The sequence below is a fragment of the Salvelinus fontinalis genome, chromosome 38 (assembly GCF_029448725.1).
Source record: "Salvelinus fontinalis isolate EN_2023a chromosome 38, ASM2944872v1, whole genome shotgun sequence".
In the NCBI taxonomy this organism is placed as follows: Eukaryota; Metazoa; Chordata; class Actinopteri; order Salmoniformes; family Salmonidae; genus Salvelinus; species Salvelinus fontinalis.
The window spans coordinates 29,365,957-29,384,449 of NC_074702.1; the positions used below are offsets into that span (position 1 = coordinate 29,365,957).

At 40.5% G+C, this 18,493-nt stretch overlaps 1 protein-coding gene across 13 annotated transcripts; it reads right to left on the reverse strand.

Moving 5' to 3' along the window:
- Positions 1 to 1,948: 1,948 nt before the first annotated feature.
- Positions 1,949 to 18,356, reverse strand: LOC129837189 (prenylated Rab acceptor protein 1-like). Of its 13 annotated transcripts, none has more exons than XM_055903118.1 (8): positions 18,206 to 18,318; positions 11,554 to 11,648; positions 11,044 to 11,067; positions 10,900 to 10,923; positions 10,533 to 10,778; positions 7,567 to 7,664; positions 6,077 to 6,178; positions 1,949 to 3,169 (listed from the first exon to the last, which is right to left on the reverse strand). In XM_055903118.1, the coding sequence occupies exons 1-8, from the start codon at positions 18,251 to 18,253 to the stop codon at positions 3,078 to 3,080; spliced, it is 729 nt and encodes a 242-aa protein (XP_055759093.1). In that variant the 5' UTR covers positions 18,254 to 18,318; the 3' UTR covers positions 1,949 to 3,077. The 13 variants fall into 13 exon arrangements, with proteins under 13 accessions (XP_055759093.1, XP_055759098.1, XP_055759097.1 ...); XM_055903123.1 differs by having other exon boundaries at positions 10,533 to 10,745; positions 18,206 to 18,317; XM_055903122.1 differs by having other exon boundaries at positions 11,554 to 11,704; positions 18,206 to 18,275.
- Between the last annotated feature and the right edge of the window lie 137 nt (positions 18,357 to 18,493).

Genomic DNA, 18,493 nt, shown 5'->3' on the forward strand with positions numbered 1-18,493 from the left:
CGAGATATGCTGTATCTAGTATTTTACTGTGTTCGTGTTGTATCTATAGTGTTGAGGGACATATTGGCAGAGCGCTAGGATGCCATCTAATGATGAGAATCATATCAGGTTACACTGCAAAATGTACAATTGACAGAAGACTGTGAGTTGGCAAAAGCCCCGGGTAATGTACCAAACGACCAAATCAAGTAAACGTTTTGGCTTTGATGTTGAAACCTAAAGAAAATGAAATGTGAAACCTACAAACAGTTGCAAACAGAAGAAATGCAGGATATACACTGCTCAAAAAAATAAAGGGAACACTTAAAAAACACAATGCAACTCCAAGTCAATCACACTTCTGTGAAATCAAACTGTCCACTTAGGAAGCAACACTGATTGACAATAACTTTTACATGCTGTTGTGCAAATGGAATAGACAAAAGGTGGAAAATATAGGCAATTAGCAAGACAGCCCCCAAAACAGGAGTGATTCTGCAGGTGGTGACCACAGACCACTTCTCAGTTCCTATGCTTCCTGGCTGATGTTTTGGTCACTTTTGAATGCTGGCGGTGCTCTCAGTCTAGTGGTAGCATGAGACGGAGTCTACAACCCACACAAGTGGCTCAGGTAGTGCAGTTCATCCAGGATGGCACATCAATGCGAACTGTGGCAAAAAGGTTTGCTGTGTCTGTCAGCGTAGTGTCCAGAGCATGCAGGCGCTACCAGGAGACAGGCCAGTACATCAGGAGACGTGGAGGAGGCCGTAGGAGGGCAACAACCCAGCAGCAGGACCGGTACCTCCGCCTTAGTGCAAGGAGGTGCACTGCCAGAGCCCTGCAAAATGACCTCCAGCAGGCCACAAATGTGCATGTGTCTGCTCAAACGGTCAGAAACAGACTCCATGAGGGTGGTATGAGGGCCCGACGTCCACACATTTACATTTCTGAAGCTTTGTTAGTCTTGCCTTGTATTCTGTACCTACTGGTAACAAGAGTACAGATACAGTATGGGCCAGTTTCCCAGACTGAGATTAAGCCTAATACTGGACAAAAAAACAACACTTTCGCTCTCCCAAAAACAGTTTTCAATCCTGGAGTAAAATTAATCTGGGCTAAATAGCTGTGTTCAGTGGCTAAAATCTGCTATAGATAATACTGTAGGTTAAAAAACTCATGGGGGCATGACAGAGCCTGTGGCTGTACCTACAGTTTTAAACACACCCCCTCCTCCCTCACACATTTAGGGTTTGTCCGTAATGGCACCCTATTCCCTATATAGTGCACTACAGGGAATACAGTAGTTTCCATTTATGATGCATCTTTCCACAACAGGGATTGTAGTAGTGGGGGAGTGAATAAACGCTTAGCATTGAACGAGATGAGGTGTACGTAATGGGTGGGTAAAATGCTATTCACAAAAGGTGTATAAACTGCGTTGATACTCTACATCACTGACACCCCCTTCCCCCTACATTCCCACATGTCCATGCAGCGAGCTCTTACAGACTCCTCTCTCTCCCCCTCCGCATAATAGAATATCGATCGCCCAGCTTTGCTGCAGTGTGCAGTATGCCAGTGAGTGAAGTGTGTGTGGATGGGTGAACCTCCAAGGTCATCTCCATAGCAACCTGTGCATGGGGTTGTCTTGATGAGCAGTGTACAGGGGTCATGTATAAAGGGGGGGAAAGGGGGGGTGGGGGGTTAGCACTGAAGTGTCAGACAGAGGGAGGGTAGGAGGACACGGAGAGAGAAAAGTAGGGGAAACTACATCCTCTTGGGGGGATCCAGGACACAAAAGGGCCTACAAAGTATTGCAATTTTGGCACATATACTGTACATACAGAATATACACACAACCTTTAATGTAATGTTTTAAATCACCACAAATAAATATTATGCGCAAAAGGGGCCTAAATATTTCAACATTCATGCATGGACTTCCTCACAGAAACACACTCACAATATCTTAGATAGGACAGTTTATTGCACTTCCCAATTGCCATTAAAAATACAAAAAAGAGCAAAAAGATAGCATGACAAGTATGAGAGATATATTTTTTAAATAATATATTGATCTTTAAATGTCAAAGCCATAAAGCAGAGCTAATAAATTATGAAAAGTTACCCAGCAACACTGCACAACATGCCTGCACACGACTAAAAGTAGATATAGTAATACAATACAATAGCAATACAAAGTACGATTTAAACATAATGCTTGATCACCATTAGGTATCTGGAATATCCACTAAGCATTGCTTTAAAGTATATGCAATTTGTCTAAAAGAACCATTCATTCTAGTTGGATAAATACATTGTAAAGCTGCAAATGGCACTTCTTCCCCAGTCAGAGAAGCATTGGCGATTTGATGCCATTTCCCTCATTCAGTTTAATGGTGCTCACTGAGGACTTATTCAACATCAGCTATATAGGATTTTTAAAAACACATCTGAATTATTACTGTGGCGATGTTAAAACTCTTTGTAACATGTCAGGTCTTCAGTTGACCGAGTGACATTTTGTATTATTAGATATCCACAAGGGAACATTAAAACAGGAGGTACGGAGGCATTAAACAAAAGGCTGACACTGATATTTCACAGGAAGAAATGTGTATTAGACACAAAAGGAGAGGTATCAGTTACATTTGGAAAAGACAGTATGAACTAGGCATACAGTATGAAGTGTGCTGAGGTACATGAACGTCTCAGTCACTCTTTGTGCATACGACAGTCAATCAATATATTCTTCTAATAGTATCTTTTTTCTTTTATGAGTACTACTATGAGTACTATTATGGTCTTAGTTGTAGAGGGTCAGTAACAGCAAATCACTTCAGAGGCATGACAAGGTGCATTCTGTGTTATATTAAAAAAAAGGTCAAAGGTGAGTGTTGAGGGTTCACAAAGAGAAAGAGGCCTCTAGTGGCCAAAAGGCTGTTTTAGCATGGGCAGCACCATTGAGGGCTTCCAATATGCTTCTGCCATTTTAAAGTAGTCACCCGCGTGGGGATTCTTATGGGTTGTAGCCTCAATGGCGCTGCCAATGCTGTCACAGACGCTATAATGGCACAGACATACAGATTCCTCCATCGCTACACGGGCTCCATGAAGAGCTCCTCCATTTCCGATCCTCCCTCCAGCTCCCGGAAGGCAGCGTGAGAGCCAATCACAAACATCGTCGCGCCTGAGTGAGAAGTGAGAGAGTCAATCAAATGGAAGAGATAGAAGGGGCTGAGAAAGAGGAGAGTAGAAGCCTAGGTTACATTTAGGGCTCTATTTTGAGAAACCAAACACAATGGTTAATCTTAGCACTACATCGCGATCAATTTACAATTTTCATGGCGGGAATTAATGGACTCAAATCCTAGCAGTGTTGTAAAAAGTTATATCCATGTCTCAATTGTCTCAAGGTTTAAAAATATTTAACCTATCTATACTGATTAAAGTGGATTTAACGAATGAGGTATCATAGCTTTCACCTGGATTCCCCTGATCAGTCCAAGTCATGGAGAGAGCAGCTGTTCTTAATGTTTTGTATACTCAGTGTATACGCACAACTTTGGATATCACCCCCCCCATCTCAAAATCGAATGGTTTTGACCGTTTGGAAGTAATTAAGTGAGCTTCTATTCTCCTCCAGCAGTGTGCCTCGCAAAAGTGATTCCTCAATATCAACTTGACCGTATATGTATAAATGACCATATACACTGATTGTTTAAAGCAAAAAACTACCAAAACTATTGCTGATGGTGAACTTGAACAATCAAAATCAAAATCTATTGTAAGCTCCGTTCAGTAGGTATAGCCAGATGAGAGTTGTGTCTCCCGGTAGCTTACTTTTATTCCGGGTAAAACACCATTTTCAACAGCGCAAAGATAACAATCTAGCAAATTATAGAGGTTGTAACTCAACTAATGTAAAGCCTAATATCGCGCAAGCCATTTTAGCATTTGAATACTGAAGATGCCCGCAGATGTGCACGATCAGAAACAGGCCGCCTACCTCACGTTGGTCAGCAAACAAAGCTGGGCACAGTGTGCAGTTTGACAAGGCTAAAAAATGGCGCCAGAAGAAAATGGCAGCAGTTTTACAGTTTACGCGCCCAACCAATTCTGCTATTATGTGGGGTTTTTTTGCGTTATTTGTAACTTATTTTGTACATAATGTTTCTGCAACCGTATCTTACGGCAAAAAAAGAGCTTCTGGATATCAGGACACTCGCCTTGGATTAGACAAATATTTATTCTACAACAAAGACGACGCACAAGACATTCTCCAAACACCCCACAGGACCGACATCCCCGTTATTTGCAAGAGGAAGCGACGCAGGTACAGAGGACAAAGAGCCGGATAACTGGTCAGGACCCGGCGAAGGCGACTGGGAAAGCTGCCGTTACCGTCAATACTACTCGCCAACGTGCAATCATTGGACAATAAATTAGACAAGGTACGATCACGAATATCAAAAACTGTAATATCCTATGTTTCACGGAATCATGGCTGAATGGCGACATGGATATTCAGGTAGCGGGATATAAGCTGCACCGGCAAGATAGAACAGCACACTCAGGTAAAATGAAGGGGGGGGGGGGGGGGGGGGGGGGTCTGTGCATATTTGTAAACAACAGCTGGTGCACGAAATCTAAGGAAGTCTCTAGATTTTGCTCGCCTGAAGTAGAGTATATTGTGATAAATTGCAGGCCACACTCCTTGCCTAGAGAGTTTTCAGCTATACTTTTCGTGGCTGTTTATTTACCACCACAGACAGATGCTGGCAATAAGACCGCACTCAGTCAGCTGAGGAATAATATAAGCAAACAGGAAACCACTCACCCAGAGGCGGTGCTCCTAGTGGCCGGAGACTTTAATGCAGGGAAACTTAAATCAGTTCTACCAAATTTCTATCAACATGTTAAATGTGCAACCAGAGGGAAAACAATTCTAGATCACCTGTACTCCACACACAGAGAAGCGTACAAAGCTCTCCCTCGCTCTCCATTTGGTAAATCCGACCACAACTCTATCCTCCTGATTCCTGCTTACAAGCAAAAATTAAAAGCAGGAAGCACCAGTGACCCGGTCTATAAAAAAGTGGTCAGATGAAGCAGATGCTAAACTACAGGACTGTTTTGCTATCACAGACTGGAACATGTTCCGGGATTCTTCCGGTGGCATTGAGGAGTACACCACATCAGTCACTGGCTTTATCAATAAGTGCATCGAGACTGTCGTTCCCACAGTGACTGTACGTACATTCCCAACCAGAAGCCATGGATTACAGGCAACATTCGCACTGAGCTAAAGGGTAGAGCTGCTGCTTTCAATGTGCAGGACTCTAACCTGGAAGCATACAAGAAACCCTGCTATGCCCTGCGACGGACCATCAAACAGGAAAAGCGTCAATACAGGGCTAAGATTGAATCATACTACATCGGCTCTGACGCTCGTCTTATGTGGCAGCGCTTGCAAACTATATATTTTTTGCACTATTGATTAGAACCTGTAAGTAAGCATTTCACTGTTGTATTTTGCACAAGTGACAAATAATCTTTGATTTGATAATCCTTGGGGTTGTTGGCATGTAAAATTGCTTGTAGATCAATGACTGTCAACCACAGGAGGTTGACAGCTAACAGTAACGGCTGGAGCGGAATGGTATTAAATGCATCAAACACATGGTTTCCATGCGTGTGATGCCATTCCATTTGCGCCGTTCAAGCCATTATTATGAGCCGTCCTCCCCTCAGCAGCCTCCACTGCCGTCAACACAGTTACATGCTTCATTCGACAATGAAGGAGAGGACGCATCATTTGTCACAAAATACGAGGTACCTCCAGCAGGTCAAAAGTATGTAATATGAGCAAAACATGTTAGTGACTCGGCAATTCGTAAATTGAATTGATGTTTTGACTGATGTAAGCTCCATTTGGATCGGTTTGGGCTCCCATGCAAATCGGTGAATGTTACATCCCTAATCATTTGTCTCCTTCAAAGAGAAATACATTCCATAATGCATATCTAGGCCTAAGTCTACAGTTATCCCAGGTCTGATGTGTACAGTAGAGAGTGAGATGGGGGTTGTAACTTACCCAGGACCCAAAACACTGCAGCTCCTGCACCAGCCAACCAGAACACAGGGAAAGAGACTGCCCCTGCCAGACCCAATTGGTGAGGTCCGGTCACCTCTTTTCCTGTGTGCAAAATAAATTTAAAAAAAAACTCAGATTTCAAATACTATTCACCCTACACCCAAATTACAGATTGATTTCAGTGCGAACTGAAATTATATTTAAAATTCCATAAATTTTGAATTTGTATTAGGATATTGAATTAGAATTTAATATTTTCAAATTTGTAAAGGCATTTATTTAAACTGAATTGAATAAACATTGCATTCGGTTTTAAAATTGTATTTCAATTAAATTGAATATTGAAATTAAATTTTAAAATATTCAGTTTCAATATGGTAGATATTGCATTCATTGTCTGTATATCTCTGTGGTAAACAGACGCTTCTGGTGGTTTCTGAAGCCAATGTGGCATGTTGAATTTATTTCCTTCCTATGAATTTGGCTCTAGCGTTTGAACCGTTTTGAACCGTTTTGGCTATAAGCTATTATGATCCTATTCCTGAAAGTTTAGACAAAATGTATATCCACGAGTCTGGGAGAGAACGTACAGCCCTAGGCCATGCTGTTGGTTCATTGAATGTGCAGGGTTGCATACAGATAGACCGCAAGTATAGTGAATGTGCATTTGGATTTTGAATAGCCTAGTAATAGGGATTTATTTTATATTTTCATAATTCATTGGGTCGCACGTTACCTTAAGCTACAGAATCTCACCACCATGCGTTTCCGTCTCCTCCTCTCTCCTTTGTTCCTTTCTGGAGCGTGCAGAGGGGCTGTCAACCATTTAGTGAAATATATGTTTCGTTGCGAAAACATGTTATTATCGACGTTCCCAAACAGATTCCAAATTATGCACTTCCTCTGACATGCACTGTCAACTGTGGGACCTTATCTAGACAGGTGTGCGCCTTTCCAAATCATGTCCAATCAATTGAATTCACCACAGGTGGACTCCACTCAATTTTAAAAACATCCATAATTATAAATGGAAACAGGATGCACCTGAGCTCAATTTAGAGTCTCATAGAAAAGGGTCTGAATACTTATGTAAATAAGGTCTCTGTTTTTTAATAAATTAGCAAAAATCTCTAAAACCTGTTTTAGCTTGTCATTATGGGGTCTTGTGCGTAGATTGAGGGGGGAAATATACTTGATAGTTTGTAAACTAAATACCTAGACAATGAATGCAATATCTACAATAGTGAAACTGAATACATAAAATATTGAATTTGAATGTTCAATTAAATAAAACAATGCAATATTCATTCAATTCAGTGTCAAATCATGAAATACAAGAATTCAATTGTTACATTTGTGCATTATTAAAAAATATTACATTCAAATTCAATATCCTATTACAAATTCAAAATGATGGAATTCAAATAGAATCTGTTGGCACTGAAATTGCTCCATATAATCATCTCACAGATCATGACTGCTTTACTCACCAAAGATGACCAGTTTAGACTCCAGGGACTTGAGGTGGATGATGTAGAAGGCACCAACAAACACTGCCAAAGCAATCAGCAGCATGGGAGAGCTGATACTGAGGTAAAGCGGGGGAGATTGGAAGAGGGAAAGAGTTTCTTTGATTATCACAGATTCTAAATCAATTCAATCCAGCATAGATCTAGGCCTATTCAAACCACTGAGATTTGGAATTTGAAAATAAAACAGGCTGCAATCTGTCTATATGCAATATGTAAATTAAATGCCCAGATAAATCTACCCTATTTGATTTGATATTAACAAATGTTCCACATAAATATTCTACGGTTGGTGTTTTTTGTAATGATTTAAGTGACCATTGTGCTGTTGTTGCTGTTAGAAATAGTAAGGTTCCTAAAACAAACCCACGTTTTATTCATAAGACAAATTTGAAGTGTTTTAATGAGCAGGCTTTCTTTCATGATTTGTTTTATTTTGACTGGAGCAAGATTGAGCTTATCCCTGATGTGGAAACTGCCTGGATATTCTTTCATGATGTTTTTTTCCAAATAGTAAACAAACATGCCCCATTCCGCAGGTTCAGGGTTAAAGGGCTGGATAATCCATGGTTTTCTTCTGAGCTGTCTTGTATTATTCACGACCGTATAATCTAGCCTGGGCTAAAGCAAGGAAATCATGTTCTGATGCTGATTGGCTTATTTTTAGGCAGTTACGAAACAAGTGTTCTTTTCTTCTCAGGAAGGCCAAGTCTGAATATTGTATGTCTGTTACCACTGATAACCTGAATGACCCTAGAAAGTTTTGGAAGGCTACTAAGTCTATGTCTGGTAACAGTAATGTTAATGAATTACCGTCATGTGTTTTGAAGAACTCTGTTGCTGTATATGACAAAACTGAAATGCTGAATTGTTTCAATGAGCACTTTGTATCATCTGGTAGGCTGTTTGATTCAGTATCCTCTGTCTCTGTACAACCCTGTGTGGATGAACCAGTGCCCTCTGTCTCTGTACAACCCTGTGTGGATGAACCAGTGCCCTCTGTCTCTGTACAACCCTCTGTGGATGAACCAGTGTCCTCTGTCTCTGTACAACCCTGTGTGGATGAACCAGTGAGAGCTGGTCAAACTTTTAGCTTTTTGCCATTCTCAGTGCAGGTGGTACATAAAGCCCTGAAATCCTTAGATCAGAGAAAGCCTGCAGGTCCTGATCTTTTGGATCCCTGCTTTTTAAAATATGGCAGCTGATTTCATAGCTGAACCACTTACATATCTGTTCAATCTAACACTGGAATGTAAAGAAATTCCTGACAATCTGGAAATCAGCATGTCCTACCACTTTTAAAGGTGGGAGATCCAACTATTTTAAATAATTATAGGCCAATCTCAAAGCTGTCACCCCTGGTGAAAATACTTGAAACCCTTGTGAGTGAACAGCTAAAATAGTTTTTATTTACTAACTCTATTTTATCAATGTACCAATCGGGCTTCAGGAAGAAGCATAGCACAATTACAGCAGCCATGAAGGTTTTAAATGATATCACTGAAGCCCTTGACAAAAAACAGCACTGTGTCTCACTTTTTATTGATCTCTCTAAGGCTTTTGATACAGTTGATCATGCTATACTAAGGCAGAGATTGTCGAGTGTAGGTCTTTCAGAGCATGCAGTTGCATGGTTTGCTAACTATCTGTCTGATAGAACTCAGTGCACTCAATTTGATGGGCTTATGTCTGTTAAATTGTCTGTCTTTAAATGGTGTGCGCCAAGGCTCTGTACTTGGTCCTCTCTTATTCACTATTTATATAAAGGATTTAGACAAAAATGTCCAAAATGCGCAACTTCATTTTTATGCTGATGATACTGTTATTTACTGTTGTGCCTCGTCTCTTACAAAAGCTTTCCAGAACTTGCAAACTGCTTTTTATACTGTTCAACATACCTTGTGTCAATTGAAGCTTATCCTCAATACTGACTAAACTAAACTAATGGTGTTTTCTAAAGCAAGAAATAGACCTCTGAACCTTTCACCTATTACTACTTGTCAGGGCAAGGAGATTGAGGTTGTAACCTCATAAATAACTTGGAATTTTAATTGATGACGGCCTCTCTTTTAAATTGCATATTCAACAACTTACAAAAGAATTGAAGCTGAAATTGGGATTTTATTTTAGGAATAAGGCCTGTTTTTCTTTTGAAGCCAGAAGGAGACTAGTATCAGGTACATTTATGCCTTTACTAGACTATGTGGATATTTGATATATGAATGCTTCCGCTCAGTGTTTGAGATCAATTGACAGCCTTTACCATGGCACTTTGAAATTTATTTTAAACTGCAAAACCCTAACGCACCACTGCACTTTGTATACCAGGGTTGGCTGGCCTTCTCTAGTCACTCGTAGGCTCAGTCACTGGTATACTTTTATTTATAAAGCCATTTTGGGTTTACTACCTTTTTATTTGGGCATTTTTATTGTTCAGAAATGTGGTGGGTACTCTCTTCGTTCGCTGGACTTTATCCTGCTAACTGTTCCAAATGTCCGAACTGAATTTGGTAAAAGGGCTTTTATGTACTCTGCGCCATCGTCTTGGAACACCTTACAAAATACTTTTAAACTGGAAGAACCTGTCCCGATTGGTATTTTTAAATCACTGATGAATGATCTTGAGACTGATTCCCTGACCTGTCAATGTTTTTAATTTGCTGTTTTTGATTTTTGTTATGCTCTTGTGAATTCTATGGTTTTTACTAGATTACTTGTAGTTTTTCATGTTGTTTGTCTGTAAGTTTTGTAATGACTTGGTGCTGCCTATCTTGGCCAGGACGCTCTTGAAAAAGAGATTTTAAATCTCAATGAGCCCTTCCTGGTTAAATAAAGGTTAAATAAATCAATAAAATAAATGTAATTACTGTGTTTTTATATTCACTGAATACCACAGTGTCTTTAAACTCCTGTCCCACAGCTCTTACATGCAGTAGATGATGAGGCCGAGGAAGATGAAGGTGTAGTTGCTGTTGTAGGTGTCAAAGTTGCGCACCACCCTCTGGCACAGTTCACCAAAGTTGCGGGGCTTGGTGAACTTCCTGTGATCCACAAAGCCAGCCCAGGGACGGATGGACGCACGGCGACGATCAAACCACTCCTTGGCCACACTGGGTGAGAGGCCTTTGGGCAGCCACAGCCTGTGAGGCAAGGCAGAAAGCCAGGGTGGTAAACTAAACAAGAGGTATGGGGAGATGGAATAATTTTATAGCATTAAACCAAGAGACTGATCGTGGACAGATTGAACAACAACACATCATAGCCAGGAATAATACAAGGAAAGGACAAACTGACCCCTCTAGTTCCTTTAGTGGTAGGCTAGATTAAGAAGAATATGAGACAAATTCAGATCACAATTTTTCTCCAGACACAATAATAGCCACAGAAGAATGACTACACATCATAGCCAGGTTTAATACAAGGAAAGGACAAACTGACCCCTCTAGTTCCTTTAGTGGTAGGCTAGATTAAGAAGAATATGAGACACATTCAGAACACAATTTTCCTCCAGACACAATAATAGCCACAGAAGAATGACTACACATGAGGAACGTATATAAAATGTATCTGGACCCGAACCAGTCACCAACCATGATCCCAGAGAGATACATGGTGCTGCAAGTTGATTCAGGTGTGTTAGTGCTGGGCTGGAACAAAAGCCTGCACAACCTGTAGCTCTCAAGGACCAGGTTTACAGACTGCTGGCACTAGAGCAGGGCTCTCAAAAACCTGTTCCTGGAGAGCCGTCCTGTAGGTTCACTCCAACCCTAATCTAGCTCACCTGATTCTAATATTTAGCTGGTTGACAAGTTGAATCAGGTTAGTTACAACTGGGGTTGGAGCAAAAACATGCAGGAGGGTAGCTCTCCAGGAACAGGATTGGCGAGCCATGTACTAGACAGATTAACAAACAGATAGAGACAGAGCTAGAAAAACAACAGCACACACCTTCCCATGACACCTCCGGATCCAGCAGCGTCGGCTGGCTCAGCGCTGAAGCGATCCCCTGCCTTGGAATCCATGTCTACAAGGCAGTTCTCACCCTTTGGGACACCAGATTTCATTAGAGTAACTGATGCCGATGTGGGAAAGATGTAGGCTAAAATAAAACATGGCAGTGACAGAAAAGAAACATACAAGGTTAATGGCACTGTTTCACAAGCGATAACAAATCCTCTAACACAATGCGAAACTAGGCTTTCTATTGTTGTAACAAATGAATAACGCACAGTGAAAAACCTAGAGACAGTAGGGAGAGTCTGGGGGTTATGGAATGGAAAATGGTTGTCATCATTGATGGGCTTGCCCATAGACAGTTCAATTGACACATCGTTTAGCTAGCTAGTTAGCTCGTTTCTGTGATTCAGTTATTTATATTCTAACACACAAGTTGTTCACTGTCATTACTCGAAACCTTGAATATCTCCCTTTTTGATTTTTTTTTTTTACAAGAAATAACGATTCCGGTCGAAGAAGCCACATCACCATTCCTTCATGTCAAATATTGCTACGCTTAGCCACTATTCTATCATTGCATATGAAAACGAATAGCTTTTGCTACATACAAACTAGTTACATAAATAATATTTTTGAAGGCATACTCACGGTAGTTGAAAATGTTTACTGCACTGCTGTGCTTAGAAATACAAAAACACAAAAATGTACTTCTGCTGTGCTGTTGCTCAGCGGATGTGATGTGGAACGAAATTGAACGCTGGGTCTAACTTCCGGTATAATTTTTTATGAATTTCAAATTAAAAGTCAAAAATAGGATAGAATACTTTTTAGTGTGTACTTGATCAAGACCATGTCTTGTTATTAATTTATTACTGGAAAAAAATATGATCCATTTAATTGGAGCAGAAAATGAGATAAATAACTGATAGCTATTTATGAATTATGAGTTATCAATGAACATTATGTAACAGGAAGGTCCAGGTGAACAGAAAGGAGAGCAGTCGTTGATGAAGTCAAATCGAAATCAATCCGGTTTAATACAACAATTCAGGGAAACACCTACAGAACAGAAGCATTGCAAATGTCTAACAGTCCTTATATATTAATCACACAGCACCGAATCTTCTGTAAACACCAGCCAAAGGCTTGAAGGAAGTCACATCAGCTGCTACAGAATCACAGTGTCACAGATACATTATCAGTGTTTCCTTAAATCCAGTCTTGCGTCAGACTTTAACCATAACATTCAACACTGGCAGACATTTGATACTGTCAGTTAAACAGGTAAAAAATAATAGCATAGATAGTTAGCTACAATAGATCAGTTTATACTAACAGGCACAAAGCGACTTAATTAAATATAGATAGATACGTTACCCAAGGGAATGTATCTGTCTTTGTCTTCCCACACAATTATGTGTATTACATATCAACAGTAAATCAAATACAGGGAAAGAATTAGCCAATCATTTCCCATTACAGCATATTTGTTATTCTGTGCCACGTTCTGGATGTCTGGAAAATGTATGATATAAAAATGATCATACATTTTGATATTTTATGATATTCAAGTTTCTGGTTGAAATAAGAAGCACACATTTCAGATGGTAGCCCATGCACATTTAATAGTTCACCTGGAACATAGCATACTAATTATTTAAACCTGTCAATACATATACAATGAAATAGACAAGTATTTATTTTCTTTTCAAGCAAATTGACATCAAACTCAGAAGTATGACTATAGTTTTGGTATGAAAGCCATGAAGTAACAAACACTTTGAAAAGTAAGACAACAACATCACAACAGTGTTAAAAACAGATATGATGTATTACTGGAGAAGGCATTTTACTTTCAAGACAAAAAATGCTAAGTTTTGTTTTCAAGATACAGGACAGCAGCTCAAATGTGTGTTCTGTGTCATACTAATGAGCAGGGACTCCTGCTGCTCAGCAATCTGTTGCGCAATGTTCATGTGGACTTATAACAATGTTCTGTAAGTTCAAGCTAGTACAGTCATATCTTGTTGATCCTAGAGCCGGGTTCTTGTGGGTATGTACTAGACCCCATCTCTTCTTACTGGTGGAAGGGAGAATTTGCCTCTCAATCCTGTCTGATGCCCTTTCCCCGAAGGCCCTGCCATGTTTTCTCCCTGTTGTGAATGTGCCTTCCTCGTGAGTCCATTTGAAGCACTTGCAGCAGGGATTGCAAGTAGGCCTACAATTGTTCCTCAACTAGGCTCCTTTGAAGTCTAGTTAATACACTTGTGATAAAGCATTTTCTATAGGATACTTGTATAGTCTCTCACCACTGTGTGTGAAACCTCATAATCACTGTCAGATGAGCCAGATCACAGTTCTATCCTGTGTAATCAAACTGTTGAAATTTTGTTGTGCATGCTGAATTCTGACATTTGATACATTTTGTACATTCTCATTATGCCTTGCCAAATTTCCACTGTGCAAAGGCTTTGCCACAGTCACGAAAGAGATGTATTTCTCTCTTGTGTGGATTCTCAAGTTGGGTGGATGAGTTGGGTGGATGTCAGTGCTGAGATATTTCTCACACAGCAATTAGCCTATAAGATTTATTTCCTGTGTGTCTTCATGTGCATTTTAAGATTTCCATTCTGAGCAAACCCTTTGCCACAATAATCACAACAATATGGTTTCTCCCCTGTATGAATCCTCCTGTGCGCACTCAAATTTGCAGTATTGCTGAAACATTTGCTACAATCATGGCAGCTGTACGGTTTCTCCCCTGTGTGAACTCTCATGTGTCCTGTATAATTTGATCTGGTGCTGAAACTTTTACCACACACAGAACAGAGATATGGCTTCTCCCCAGTATGTCTCCTCCTGTGCAAAACCAGATGTCCACTTTGAGTGAATCCTTGGCCACATTCCTGGCAGCAATATGGTTTCTCGCCGGTGTGAGTCCTTTTGTGTCCGATCAAATTGGCGGCATCACTGAAACACCTGCCACAATCATCGCAGCGATATGGTTTCTCTCCCGTGTGAACCCTCATGTGTTTTTTCAGCCTAAGCTTCGTGGTGAACGTTTTACCACAAACATGACAAAACTCAGGCTCAGCTATGATGTGAGTTTGAAGGTGATCTTTCATACTCTCTTTAGAATCTAGGTGCTTTCCACACACACCACAGACACGTTCTTTATCCTCTATATGTGCATGACTTTGCACATGATTAAAAAAGGGACGCTTGTACCGAAAAGACCTCCCACAAACCTTACAAGAACATGGAGTACATTTCATGCCATTTGCGCTGCTATAAGTTTGTTTTCTTTTTTGTTTTCTTGTGGTCTTTGGTTTGTGTGACTTTAAAACAGACTGCGCTCCTTTGTTTTCCATCCTATTGACATGTTCACTATTTGTACTCTGAGCTGAAGAACAGGTTGGTTCTGATATTCTGTAGTCCTCTCCATCAGGTTCTGTTTTGATCTGTCCAGTTACAACGTTTGGTTGAGAATCTCTCTCCCTATTTTCCTCACTTTGGATTTGCAAGGACTGAGTTGGGTCCTGATCATAATCACTTACACAGAAAGGATCAAATATGAACTCTCTGGTGTCAGACTCCAGCCACTGAAGTTGCTTTTTGAGTTCCTCCTGCTCCTTTTTTATCCGTATGGGCTCGCTGTCCTCCTGTCCAAGACTAGGGCTCCAATCCTGCACACAGGGCTGCTGCTCAGGGTGAACCTCCTCTTCCAATACAGTGAGCTGCTGGAGGTCTGGAGGGAGAGAAGTCTACTAACGTTACAACGTTACATTATTTATCAAAATTGATAAAAGGCCAAAAAAACAGTTCTGGTAAATTTAACAGCTGCATAATGGAGTAACATACTCTTATGTTACATACTCGCTTCTGGATATACAAATCCATAAAATATTGACTGAATTATAGGACATCAACAAAAAATCTAAAACGGGCCAAAAACAATTAGGCTATGTGGCAACAGGGAAATAATGGCTGTAACGGGAGGAATCCTGAGGGCGAGCATGCGCGTTGCTTCTTCAAGAATGTCTCGACATAACGCTACTTTTGTCGACACTGGCTCTCAAAATGAAATAACTAACATTATCAATTTGTATGAAATGTAGGTTGAAGATAAATGTCACAAACCTGCTCTTTGTAACTTTATCTCAGGTTTAATAACGAGGTCAAGAATCTTCTGTAGACGGTCGTTCTCCTTTTTCGAACAGGAAACCTCTTCCTGGTACTCAGCTATCGTTTTTTCAACTGCTCCAAATATCTCCTCGGCAGCCACAGTTAGCCGCTGGCTGAGAAACACTCTCAACAACTGTATTTTAGACATTTGTACAGAATGCTAGTGCTAGCTAGCTAACAATCAGTGACAACGCTATTATTTGACAACTTCGTTCATCTACGATAGATGTTCATGCATCTGCTGTGCCAAAAACCTGCGTAGCGTGTGCACCACGGCTTAACGCATTCTGCAATGTCGCTACCTACAGGAGTGGAGTGGAGACCGTCAGTTTGGATTCCTATGAACATTCTCCATTTCATAAACGATACCGAACATTCATTTCGCTCCTTATGTGTACCATTCAGGGGTGGGACCAAGTCACTATTGTTCGAGTCACAAACAAGTCTCAAGTCACATGGTCCGAATCTCAATATTTGTTAATACCACACAAACTACCGAAATTACAGGCTAAGAATGGACAGAGAGATAGGCCCTTGTATTCATTTTATCACATTTCTCCAATGCCAAATCAGAGTGTCTTGTTCGCAACGAAACTGTCCCTATTTGCAAATAATTAAATATGAAACGTCATTAGGAATCTGAGCGTGGTACATTCCAAAGTCAGGCCTACCTTTCCACCCTTAGAACGAGTAGGCCAACCGACGCAGACAAATGTAAGCTTTAACTGCTGGCTACTCTTCGTCCATGGCTTAACCCAATGTAAACATATTCTACTGTACAGAAAGTGAATAGCTTAATCAATTCATAGTGACAGAATTAGATTACTTCCCAATTAGTCTCCTAGGCTATAGAAGGTTTTATCTCAGCCTCAATGTCAAAGAAACTAAACAATGATATCGCATATGCATCGGAATCACGTCTTTCCAGGGTATTTTACAGCTTGTTTCTAGCGTCACTTTAAATAATCGGATCTGTTTTATTTTCTTCAAAATCTTAAGCTAACAATGGGTAGGCCTACGCTTTTTGGCATTTTCTAAAAAATAAAATAAAAGTAGACCTATGGCATACCCTCTCATACCCCTTCAATTCGAGTCCTTGTTTTAACTTAACAGTCCTTCACTGACACGGAGGTAGAATATTTAAAGACTGCATGATGGAGGAATTGGCCTACAAAACTATGGATATAGCAGTCCAGACCAATTTCTGTCAAACAGGTAGGCCTACCTTATTTCTTAAATATGAAGAAATAGGCTCCAACACAAAGCCCTCTGGTTGTTAGTAAAGTCTAACTAAAATGAAGACGGTTGAAATTAATTGCTGGAATGTGCCTACTTTCAGCACCATGAGCTGTCCATTTTCGATTGATTGTGCCACGACTGCTGATTCAAGCTTCAGCCCCACAACAGTTACTCGAATCAGGCTTATTGTGAAGTAAATAACTCGGATAAATACATTATGGGGAAGAAACATGTTTTTTATTAAAATTCTATTATAGTATTAGCAAGCTATCAAAGTTGACCTCTGGTCCTTCTCATGTTTACGATATCCTCAAACTGAACAGAACATAGGCTATAGGCTAGTCCACGCGCAAGATATTGCATATTTTGGAAAAGGCCTAATCAACAACAAAAAATCGGAAGAATTCTTTGACTCGCTTTCTGAACTGCCACTGTAGGCGTAAACAGCACAGCATTGGTTAGGCAGCACAAAACAAGTTTGGATCAGCAAGAGCAGAGCAGGCCGTGGCTCAGGGTTGGAATATCCATTGCATTGTGTAATGCAGCCTAGTTTTATTTAGCTGTACAGCAAATCAGAAATCTGTTCGCTAGCTCAGTTGTTCTCAAACCTTTTGACCAGCGACCCCCCAAAAAGGAGTGGTTCAAAGCTTGCAATCCCCGCGCACGCACATGCACGCGCGCACAGGTGATGCATTTTCAAAACGCAATATATAGAAATAAACTGCGTTTTATACATGCATTTTGAGCTGAAAGTCATTCATGTTAGCAGTCAATATGAACTAGGGATCTCACGTCACATTTTCACTTCTCTGGAGTCCAGAGCAAGCAGGATCATACCGCCTACCTGTATGCAGCGGGGGTTGCAGGGTCGGATGGAAAGCATGATCTGTCTGTAGCCTTTTTCTTCCCCACAAATATCGAAATTAATTCGCCAGAATATGTTATGTCATCCCATAAGTATTGAAGATAGTTCAATGTTACAGCTATCTTTAGACATATAGCCAGTACCACCACTGGGGTAAGTAATTATTACCCAACCAAACTAGGCCTATATGAAATATGAAAATGATCAATGAAATCCCCAGGTTGCCTATCGTTCTGGCAAAGATGCGTCTGTAGCAGATTGCTAAACTGAATTTTATATGGATAATATTAACGTCGGTAGGCTACTCTGTTTTTACCAGGCAGAAAATTAAACAAGTGCTTTCTGGTCACTAACCTGGATATGAGCGCCCGCTTTTGCGCGCCAATGTTGATGAATTGTCATTTGGTCAACAGTGAATACACGCAACTTCCTGGTTCTGAAACACAGATTACTATCATTTGGTGTAATGCTTCTCACTGCGCTACTTTGGCACACACACTACTGTGGCACACCAATCCGTGTTGATTGACAGTTCGCTGGTCCAATCACACGGTCGAGTGCGCGTTTCACTAGTCAATCAGTTTTTTGCAAGTGCAATACTGTCTCTGGCTGCGTGGAGTAGCCTAATTCATGGAGACCGTG